This window comes from Paralichthys olivaceus, chromosome 12 (genome assembly GCF_024713975.1).
Source record: "Paralichthys olivaceus isolate ysfri-2021 chromosome 12, ASM2471397v2, whole genome shotgun sequence".
Classification (NCBI taxonomy): Eukaryota; Metazoa; Chordata; class Actinopteri; order Pleuronectiformes; family Paralichthyidae; genus Paralichthys; species Paralichthys olivaceus.
Window position 1 is genome coordinate 25,439,552 of NC_091104.1, and position 11,782 is coordinate 25,451,333.

General features: G+C 41.4%; 1 protein-coding gene across 1 annotated transcript; it reads left to right on the plus strand.

Annotated features, from left to right (window-relative positions):
* Positions 1–222: 222 nt before the first annotated feature.
* On the plus strand, positions 223–3,261 carry LOC109644698 (macrophage mannose receptor 1-like). The gene is made up of 5 exons (XM_069536039.1): positions 223–583; positions 686–1,060; positions 1,165–1,518; positions 1,757–1,848; positions 2,716–3,261. The coding sequence occupies exons 1-5, from the start codon at positions 355–357 to the stop codon at positions 2,839–2,841; spliced, it is 1,176 nt and encodes a 391-aa protein (XP_069392140.1). The 5' UTR covers positions 223–354; the 3' UTR covers positions 2,842–3,261.
* Positions 3,262–11,782: the final 8,521 nt, after the last annotated feature.

The window sequence follows — 11,782 nt, forward strand, 5'->3', positions numbered from 1 at the left end:
AAAAAACCTCAAGAACCAGATTCAGTGTGAGCGGCCAAAGAGAAAGAGGAGAGAGGGAGACCAGGAACTATTGTCAGACTGGTTGTTGTAATGAAAATAATTTATAGATGATAGCAGTATAATAATAATAATAATACTCATCATCATCATTTCTTTCTCTTCTCTTTTCATCCTTATTTTCATGTGATCTACATATTGGATGGAATTAGAGGGGATCACAACATTAATAGATAAACATTTCAAACATCCCTGTCACAGAGGTGTCATTGGATCCATGGTGTGAGCAACACAAATATACATTCAGTCACTCACCACCTGCACAGGGGTGGAGGCAGAGACAAGTGTTGGTCCAGTATGATCAGAACTATCTGCACAGTGAGCGTTTACTGCATCTTTGCCTTTTTGCATAAAGAATGCAACAGAACACTGAATGTTCTACTGTCAGTAGAAGAGGAGGAGCTGGTGTTACATTTCCCTAAATCTGCACGAGAAAGTTTACTGTTTGTGATGAACACTGGCACAAACAGTCCACAGAGCAGCATCATGATGGAAGGGATCTTCTTTGGTGTCTTGTGTCTCTCAGGTCAGTGAATTTCACTGTTTGTATGATGTCTAACAGGAAATCTGAATATAGAGATTCATTTGAGTCTTCATACATAACACAAATAACTGGTTTCATCCTCAGGGTGCCTCACCTTCTCCACATGCCTCCTCCATCAGTACCACTTTGTGTCTGAAGCAATGACTTGGACTGAAGCTCGGAGCTACTGCAGAGGGAGGTACACAGACCTGGCCACCATTGAAAACACTGAAGAAATGAAGAAACTTAACGACACAGTTTCTGCTGCTGGTCACAGCTCTAAGGTTTGGATTGGCCTGTACAGTCAGATTGACTGGAAGTGGTCAGATGGGTTCACAGGGAGTGGAGCAGAATATAGGAACTGGGGAAGGTCTGAGCCAAACGATTTCGATGGCGACGAGTTCAGTGTGGCCATGTGGTACAATGGAGGATGGAATGATTATTACTGCCATGAAGAGACTGCATTCGTCTGCTACAATGGTAATGATGTGTGTTATATTGATCTTTACGATACAACATAATGTATAAGATATATTTTTAAAAACATTGTGTGATCCCTCTTTTGTTCTCTAACTTAACTGCAGGAACATTAGAGGATTCTGACTTTGTGATGGTGAATACAAGAAAGAATTGCACTGAGGCTCAGAGGCACTGCAGAGAACACTACACAGATCTGGTCACTGTGAGGAACAAAACTGACAATGACAAGATACATAACTTGATGGGACATGAAGAATGGGTATGGATTGGTTTGTACAGAGATCCTCAGATCTACTGGTCCGACGGGAGTGGCTACTCATTCAGCTCCTGGAATGATGGTAGAAACATGCTTGGCTCGAAGAAAGTCGTATGTGGTGTTGCAGATTTGGAGAAGCAAGGAAAATGGAATTTCTTATTCTGTGAAGAAAGATTTCCATTTGTCTGCCACAGCATCCCAAGTGAGAATCTTTTTTGTATTTCTAAGTTGCTTGTTTTTGTATTTGTAAGTTTTCTGACAGGCCTGATCAAGCTGTCTTCTAGGCAACATGCAGCCCAGAGACCAGACGCTCTGTCCTCTGTGTTTTAAATGAAAAGTCTGAGTTGTTCTATCGCCACAGGAGGAACTGTAGGTTTCACTAAACTATACAACACATTACACCTGTGTTTTGTTTCTCTCCTCGTTCTTTGTCTGAGCAGAAGTTGAGACGTTGGTGAAGGTGAGGGTGAAGCTGCAGGACTCCTCTGTGGACCTGAATGACCGTGCTGTGAGAGAACAGATTCTGAAACAGGCAAGTCTCCAAAGTCCACCCTGAGACATGAACTCATTCATGGACCCTGGACACATGTATTACAGAGTTTGACATCATCAAATAACCATGAAGTAGATGAGTGAATGTAAAGAAAACTCAGCCACAGATGTCCCACAATGCAAAGCAGCCACAACAATGGAAAGAAATAGAAGAAAATGTTTGACTGGTCATGACGAAAGTGTAACTTTGTGAGCTGACGCTGTTTATGTCTCCAGAGCTGCAGGATTCAGACAAACCACAATTCTTCTTCTTCTATTATTATGATTAATATTAATATTATTGGTATTGTTTTTATTATTACATGAATTGTTGCTGCTATCACTAATAACATCTTTACATTCATAATTATCACTCTTATTGTTTTCATTATAACAACTAGTCTTTCACAGCTGAAACCTGATGGTGCACGACCTGGTCTCTCTTTCCTCCTTTCTCTCTCCGTTCTCTTCCCCTCTTTTCCACTCTCCTCTCCTCCTCCTATCTCTCTCTCTCTCTTCTATCCCCTCTTTTCAACCCTCCTCTCTTTCACAGTTTTCTCTGCTCAGCCCAACCGGTGGATGTAGATGTTGCCCACATTGAGTCTGGTTCTTGAATTTCCTTCCACTTAATGAGGGACTTTTTTTCTCTCCACAGTCGCCAAAGTGCTGCTCACAGTGGGAACTGTTGGGTTTCTCTACAATGTTTAAGGTCTTGATCTTCTATGTAAAGTGCCTTGAGATAATGCATGTTATCATATATACGCTATATAAATCTGATTGAACTGACTAAATAAAAACATAACCCTTTGTCTTAGGGAGCAAAGGAATCTGTTTAAAGTATTTCAAATAGCTGTCATTTGTTTTCCAGCTCCAGGAAAGATTCAAGGAGAGAGGACTGAGTGGCGTCACCTTGAAGTGGAAAGAACAGTCTGATGGGAAAGTTTTCCACAAGGAGGAAAAAGGTTCCGACAAGAAAAAAAAGACTGAGCTCTGAAATTTGAATTCAACTTTGAATGCTTGCGCCAATGTTTCATGTCTACACATATAAACACCACTATCACTGTACGCAGTTAAACCATAGCAATGAATGCTGTTGTAGAAAAACTAGCTTTTGTGTGCTTATATGCTTCAGCTGTGCGTCTGTGTATAAAGAGCATCAGGAACTGTATGCAGCCCGAGACAAATGTCTAATGAACAACAGACACAGGGAGAGTCTCCATCGGAAGGACAATGTAATTAGTTGCTAGGCAGGTTAATAATGTTACAGCTGATGATGTCTTATACTAAGGGAATGACAAAGACCCACAGCACAGGTCAAGCCCATGTCAAACAGATTTCTGGTAGCAACTGTATGCTTTCACAGGACAGCACCATATTTCCAGCATAAATAAATGTAATCATGTATGCACCCTTACTGGAATGATTGTTTGTTGCACATATATTTAGCGTGTGGAAATGTAAGAATTTTTAAAAAATGCAGAGACATTGCCTGAATCTAATGGAGTCTGGAGACAGGACCTTCGAAATCGAGTAAGGCCTGAAACAGAGGCTTGTGAAAGAATAAACTCTACTGCATTGAACTCTGATCATCTCCAGTGATTTCTTTTGACCAATACTGAGACTCCAGTAAAAGCAAAGTATACGTGTTGAAAAGAAGTCTAGACTTAGTATCTGGCCCAGTGTTTGACTTTTTATCTCCAACAATGCTTCCTGTAGAAGAGTCTGACCCTCATCATTAACACTGTTATTTACACTTTACAAACAAATCCTTTGTTTTCTCACTCACACGTTTGCAAGAGGGCAACAAATATCCACAGGTTTTGAAATGATTTCTGAATAATGTCTAAAGGATCAGACTCACATTCAAACCCAGACATCCCATAAATTGACACTGATTAAGTTCAATGCTTTAAGAGACAGTCCTGAATTGTTGCAGTGTGTGCACTTGCAGCCCCATTACCCCAACATTCCATAACAGGAATGTACAAAAGGACTACATGTCAGGTTCGGGAGGTGCGTGGGGAGGGAACGAACGTGGTAGGAAAAAAGGGAAGGGAAGGACCAAAACGCAGAAACTAAATATGGTTTAACAAAAAGTGTATTTCATTTAACAGGGGTAAACGTAACAAATCTTCAGGAAACAAAAGTCGCACTCAAAAACAGGAGTGGAACACAGGAAGGGCAGGAAACAACTTGCGGGGAAACGTGACGAGAGCTGACGGGACACATGAACAGGACCTGACCAGAAACGAAATGACGAACCAACAACCACATGGGGGGAACACAAAGACTTATATATACACTTGAACTAATGAGTAACTGGGGACAGGTGGCACAAGACAAACAGGTGAACCTGATGAGGGCAGGAAGTCAACAGGTGAAAACACACAGGGAGCAAGGACTACAAAATAAAACAAGAAACACTGAACAAACTTATCAACGAGAACACAAATACAATAACCAAGACAGGGATGAACACTGGAGAGGCACAGGGTGAAACATAGCGAGGGACAAGGAGTGAAAACGTGACCAAATAAAACCATAACCGTGACATGTACACTTAACCTCTATCCCAGGCTCTGATTTTAAGAGTTGTTCTGAAAACGTTGTGAAACTGTATTGAGTTTCAATAAAAGTTTTATTTTGTTGCAGCTCTGGCTCAGTTTTTATTTAAAGGTGAAGAGAATCTAACGCAATGTTGATGAATTTTGGATCACGGTATGCCATTCAAAATACTTCACAATATGCTTATTTTGCAAAGCTGCTAATGTAAAAAAAAAAAAAAAAAAACTGTTAAAGAATTGTGCAACAACATATTGGATTGTGAAGTATTAACAGAAGTATCAATTATGAGAGAGAGAAAGAGAGAGAGAGAGACTATGGGAGTACAAAGTGAAATAGTCATTGACATGTATTATTATAAATAAATGAGTGTGGGGGGGCAGAGAGACAGAGAGAAGGGGAGAAGTACTCAGTGCATGATGGGAGTTCCCCCAGCAGTCTAGACCTATAGCAGCATAACTAAGTGATGGTTCAGGACTCACCTGATCCAGAACTAACTATAGGCTTTATCAAAACGTTTTAAGTTTAACTTTAAATGCAGAGATGGTGTCTGCCTCCTGAATCCAGAGTGGGAGCTGGTTCCACAGGAGAGGAGCCTGGTAGCTGAATGCTCTACCTCCTGTTCTACTCTTACAGACTTGGAACCACAAGAGAGCCTGTGTTTTTGTCATGCCCTCCTCCTCACCTGCCTACTAGGCTCTCTCTCTCCCTCTCTCTATCTCTCTGTTGGTGTGTAGGTGCGTGGCTGATTACTGATGTGAACCTGGTGTGCTGGAGTTGGGGCCTTGATTGCCTATATAAGCTCCACTACCGCTCTCAGTCTGCGCCGGACTATACACTCAGTTTAAGTTAGTTATAGCTGCTGCTATTTGTAACTATTAGATTCTGTAAACGTCCTGTTGATCCCGCATCCTAACCTTTCTTGTCTTCCTGCTCAGGACCAGCAGCTGGATTACAGCCCCGACTCCAGTTCCAGAGTCCTGCCTGCCTGCTTAAGCTATTGGACTTTTCCAATAAACCTCAGCGACTTTAAACCTGTCTCAGCCTCTTCCTCTGTGTCCAAGCCCGGCCCTTAACAGTTTTGTGAACAAAGTGATCTATTTGGATAGTACGGTGTTATCAGCTCTTTGATATATGAAGGGGCTTGATTGTTGAGGGCTTTATATGTGAGGAGCAGGATCTTGAATTCTATTCTGAATTTTACAGGGAGCTAATGTAGAGAAGCTAAGACAGGAGTAATATGATTTCTCCTCCTAGTTCCTGTCAGCACTCGTGCTGCAGCATTTTGGACCAACTGGAGACTTTTCACAGACTTCCTGGGGCATCCTGATAATAAAGAGTTACAGTAATCTAATCTAGAGGTAACAAATGCGTGGACTAGTTTATCAGCATCCTTCTGAGATGGGATGTTTCTAATTTTGTTAATATTGCACGGGTGAAAGAAAGCTGTCCTAGAGACTTGTTTTATATGTGGGTGTGACATGTCCTGGTCGAACATAACTCCAAGGTTCCTCACAGTGGAGCTGTGTTTTCCAGCAAACCGTTACTATCTAAGTAATGGCCCTTGGTACAATTATATCCGGCCCACGGTAAAATATCACTGGTCTATCTTAACTGGCCCGTCTGTGCGCAAGGCCCAGCTAGACGACACGGAGCGAGCCCTACTCTCAACTCGCCGAGTGGGAGCAAGGCGGCGGGCACAGGCTCCAGTGGCCGAGCCACGGTGCACAGTTCACGGCTAGATGCACACGGAACCAGCGTCCCTCCTGACCTGGTGTTATTAAATAATTCTTCCAGTGTTCCAGGGATCCCAGTGCCTGTGTGCTCCTGTATGACCACAGGAGTGGTCTCAGTGATGCACACCTTCACTCCATCTTGAGGGTTTCCACAGCAAAGAGCCTAACTCCAAACATTAATGAACTGGCAGCCAAGAACGGATGCCAAACATCTGGCTCTGGCACATGTAAATAAAAGAAGAATGTAGCCGTCCAAAATATGTTATTAAAAGATAAATACTCCTTTACACAAATACAATGTTGGTGAATTTGAAAAAAATATAAAATCTTTCTCAGCAGTAGCAGGAACAAATAAAGTTATTTTTTCACTTTCATAACTACTTTATTGGAGTGAAGCTCAGTCACCTTATTGCTGCCACATTTTCTAAAACTCTTATTAAACTGTGGGAGTACAAAGCTTTTCTGCAGAGTGAAATTAACAGCAGATCATTGGATTTTTTTTTTTTTTCATTATAAAAATGCATTGTAATGTTTCTGTGGCACTTTTATTGGTATATGATTGAATTCAGTTCAGTACACTCATTATTTATAGTTGGACTTACTTTATGCTTTGCCTCTTTATTTCGGGCTTACACAGCTTTTTACAAAGTTATACTGCTGAATTCCCCTGACCCATGGAATCTGTTTTCTGACTTTATATTATCTAGTAGCTCTTTCTGTGTGTGCTGGTGCAGCTTCTGTTTTGAGCAGAATTACATAGAAATGGGACGAAGCTGTCTCGTCTTGTACCAGATAGTGAAAAGTGAGAATACTGACAGCACCTGGAAATGCCAATAGAACTCAACTGAATGTTTTCTGCACCTCACACTCAATTAATACAGCAAGCACACTTTTCCAAGTTCAGTGAAGTGGGCTGTTCTCTGGAAATGAACTGAGCCTCATTCTCAGACTTCGAAAAGTCATCATCTACGGCTGCTTCATATCGAAACTAAACTTCTAAAACGCCCTTGGAGACTGCGATAGTCATACTCCATTTACTCCATTATTCTTATATATTTTTTATCATTCATGTTTTGGGATAGATGTGTTACAAAGTTGCAGATGTGGGTGGAAGACAACCCGCTCTAAGGATGAAAAGACAACTACAAAACAGCTGCTGGAAATCTTGTTTTTGCTGACATCCAGGAGATAAATGGAGTGTACTCACTTTTGTGAGCAAGACATTGGGTTGTGTTAACCTTTGAGTCCTAGACTTTTTGCTTGGTTTTCTCTGAATGGATTTAGGGTTAGGCACAGATGCCTCAACCAGGCATGTCGTATACCGTAGTCTTTTTCTCAGGTTTGGTTGGGCTGCTTGAAAATGTCAGCAAATGGCATGTTAGTATCACATATTGTACATTCAGCATGTATTCAGACCTCTTCACGTTTTGCATGTTATTGTGTTGTGGAAAATGTTATTCAAGGTGACTTACAACTGTGGGCCAACACAGAGCTTCAGCAAAGTATGAGTTCTTGAATTAAGTACTAAGTGCAAAAGGAGATCAGGTAAAGAAGTGCACTGTAAACGTTGATTAGGATGTTAGAAGTTGTAGGAGAGGAAGGTCCTCTAGGAAGTGATGAGTTGTATTGAAGATAAAAGGCTATTGTAATGTACTCTCTTTGAGTATATTGAGTGGAGACACAATAACGAGGCCGGTATTGCACAGGACTTATGTTTACTGTTGCGCGTGCACATACACACAGATACAGGGCACAGTGGGGGACACACAGGTAGGCAGCTACGGAAGCCCAAAGGCAAACGCAAACTCACAATAATACATTACAGGTATATACTGTAGTTGCGGGGAGGGGGGAGGCAGTAGCTCAGTCCATAGAGATTGAGAGTGGCCGGTTCAAGTCCAGCCATGGATGGAAGTTGGAGAGGTGCTAGTTCACCTCCTGGGCACTGCCAAGGTGCCCTTGAGCAAGGCACTGAACCCCCCCCCCCCCAATTACTCCCCAGGGTCCTTCATGGCTGCCATGACTGTGTGGATTGTGTTCCGTGTGTTCTGTGTTCACACGGATGGGTTAAATACAGAGGTCAAATTTCCCCATGTTTGCACGTTGCATGCTGTGTGTGGGACAATAAAGAGGAATCTTAATCTTAATAAAGAGGAATCTTAGTCATCTACATAACAGTGATATGAAAAGCCATGCAAGTGCAAGTGGATCCAAGGAAGTGGTGAATATTGCAAAAGCGAGGGGCCCCAGCAATGAGTTCTGGGACACCCCTGTGGTGAGAGAATAGGATAAGGATGTTTGTCCACGCCATGACACACTGAAGGAATTCTCAGGGAGATAGGATTGTAACCAAGAAAGTGCATCCACCAAACTGCCTATATTGAAGAGAACAGATAGCAGGATGTGGTAGTTCACTGTATCAAAGACTGCTGATAGGCCAACAAGAACTGAAGACTGGGCCGCAGCTCTAGTCGCCCTTAGGGTTCCTGTCACAGATAACACAACTTTAAAGCCCAAATGATTTAGATCAAGGAGGCTGCTCTACAAGAGACATTCTGAGACCTGTTTGTAAACTGCCCTTTTCATAGCCTCAGATAAGTGACCGGTCAGCAATTGTTACTGAGTAGAGTTGAGTGATGGCTTTTTGAGCAGGGACACCTGAGCCTGTTTGAATGCATTTGAAAATGTCCCAGAAGCCAGTAAAGTATTTATCACATGATTCCTGGTGTTATGGTGGGGGATATGACTTGGAGCAGTTTGGTAGGACCAACAGGTCCAACAGGATGTTTTGATATCTTATTCTTAGTAAGAGGGGGGAACGAGAGAGATGATGCACCAGGACATGTAGTCAGATTTCTGTTATGCTTTTTGAAGCCTTGCAACTCAGTTCGAGTGAGCAATTGGATGAGAAATTAGCCAGAGGAGGCAGAGAAGGGTACGAGAGCAGAGCAGAACTGCTACATGTTTGGCATAATGATGTGCTGCTCTTGGTGAGGCTTGACCATGGAGGATGACATGTCCTTAGTTTGAATGTCCACTTTAAATTGGGAGCAATTTAAAGTGCTACCAATCATTGATTTGTATTCCCATTTAAATATGTCAACGCAGTTTAATAATTTATTTAGTTTATTCCTCTCCTGATTTATACAGTCTTTTTTTTGCAGAAATGTGTAATGATAGGGGTTGTCTTTTTGTTCGACTCAGTAGAGCATGTCTCGAGCCACTGGGAAAGACAGGGGTGAGGTAAGCGTGTGGTGCCCACTGTGAGTCACATCAACTCACTCCCTGTACACTGCTGGATCACAAAACCTTTAAATAGAATATATACCCATGTGATGTCTGTGGTGGAGCCGCAGTGGAGCTGCAGGTGAGCTGCTCCATAGGACATTGTGCGGGTTCATACTATCATTCAGTGTGGCCCCTAGCTGCGCTATTAGAGGCAAATTATCCGCGACAGGCAAATTGCCCTCCTTGCTGATCAGCCGGATATTAAAAGACACCTATTCTTGTGATTTGAATCAGTTAAATTAGCTGATGTATTCATTCTGTTGCTCAGCCCTTGATGCCCTTGACACGATTTGCTCCTGTCAAAGACTAGGAGTGGCTGAGATGTTTATGACTGCCCAAATTGAGGGTTGGGAGATATATTTTTTTTTACCAGGAAAGCTTCTTTGCTTTTTTTTTGATGAACACCTGCCTCTTAATGGTTGAATTAAACTATATCATTAAAAGACAATTCCTAGCTTTATGTTAGCCATACAGAAGGGCATTGCCCTTGAGATCCCAGACTTCCTGTTTATTGTACAACACATTGTAATTACAGAAGCAAAAAGCAGCATTGACTCTGGACTTTTATTCCTTCAGAGAAAAAAAATAAACCATAGAGTAGGGGGTAGCTGCTGTCATTTTGCTGCCTGTTTAATCAGTCCTCACTGCATCATAATCATCATAATACAGTAATTACTCAGTATTTACATATGCCGTATTTAATCAGCAGCGTGGATTTCAGAGGTGCTGGAATGCAAACACGGCTCTGTTTACCACGTCAGACTGCTACTGTAGGCCACACTGAATTACCATCCTGAATCAACCCGGCGGAACAACAGTGCTGTGCTGTTTGTCAAGTGAAAATAAACTCCGAAGTGAAAGTTAAATGTGTATGACTTCAAAAGTTTGGTTTCCGCCAAAGTAACTAGAACTTTTTTCAAGGAACTAAAAGGTTTCCTGCAGATCTGTTGTTCCCCCGTCATTTCCACCTCATCACATCTCAACAACGTAGGCCAAATGACCACAGAGAAATGTTCACAGAAGGGTCTTGCAAGCTACACTTTTATTTAGTACTTATACTATTGTATTATACTGTATATCATTGTATGAATATAATATTATAGATCTAAAGCTACTGCTATCCAGTTTTGACTTTTCTTTCTCTAAATAAATTCTTGTCTTCTTGAGCAGAATGGTACCACATTGTCATTTTGCATTGCATACTTTATTTACCATTTTTTCTTGTAATTATAATTATGTTCTCGATATTTGTTGCATCCAGTAGCAGATTGTGTGTGAAGTTTTTTGGTCTCGTGATTTACTGCATTAAATTACATAGCTAGTAAATCTGCTTTGTAAACTGGTAAAAACTGAGGTATGATTTATTTACATATCTACTATATGTAAATGTGTGACAAATTAGACCAACTGAATAATGTGACTTTAATCAGTAGTATTCGTGTGGTGTAGTGTAAGGGGGAATATGTGGCTCTGACATTTCAACACACTGGATCTGAGAGTGCACATTCAAGTCTTACTTATGACTGCCCCACTGTGGGAAACAATGGAACTGCATCAAAACGTGGCTACAAGAGTTTTCCCGGACTGAAAGTGGCCTGTGTATATTTCTCTCACAAGATGAGACCTTTGAAACAAAGGGTTCTTGTCAAAGCTTTAACTGCCATCAGAAATATTAACAACACACGAGAAACAGCCTGATAAAAATTGAAATCGAGGAGAGGAAGGAATGTGTGACCGAACTCAAAAGATAAAAATAACTCAGACTGAAGATATTTCAAAGCATGCAAAAAGAGTTGAGACCAGGAGGCAGAGTCGCAGTCTTACATGCTTCTCTGCGTTTCTATTTGAGCAGTCACCCTCACAATATACCTCACAATGTCCCAATAGAAACTGTGTCTGCCCCCCCGACCACATAAATTCATTAAATCAAAAGTAAACAGGGAGAGGGCTAATACATTCAAGCTTAATAAAAGTTAACACAACCAAGATATCAGTAACATAAAACCAAAGCATAAAATGTGGTTTATTAAATATAAGGTCACTCAATACAAAATCGTTACTTATTAAAGATCTGATTACTGATCATCACATTGATCTATTATGTCTAACAGAAACCTGACTGCAAGATGGAGAATATGTAGGCTTAAATGAAGCGACGCCCCCAAGCTATATTAATACTCATACTCCTCGAAGCACAGGCAGAGGTGGGGGGGTTGCAGTGATCTCTAAATCTGACTTATCCGTCAACCCTCGACCAAAAGAAAGTTATAACTCCTTTGAAAATCTGATAATCAGCCTCATCCATCCAAGCCTGAAATCACATCGACCAATTCATCTAATTATCATATA

Excerpts from the sequence above, each read along its gene's own strand:
- LOC109644698 (XM_069536039.1), top strand. The coding sequence starts at position 355 with ATGATCAGAACTATCTGCACAGTGAGCGTTTACTGCATCTTTGCCTTT. Across the intron at positions 584-685 it reads TGGTGTCTTGTGTCTCTCAG|GGTGCCTCACCTTCTCCACA; the intron begins GTCAGTGAATTT and ends TTTCATCCTCAG. Across the intron at positions 1,061-1,164 it reads TGCATTCGTCTGCTACAATG|GAACATTAGAGGATTCTGAC; the intron begins GTAATGATGTGT and ends ACTTAACTGCAG.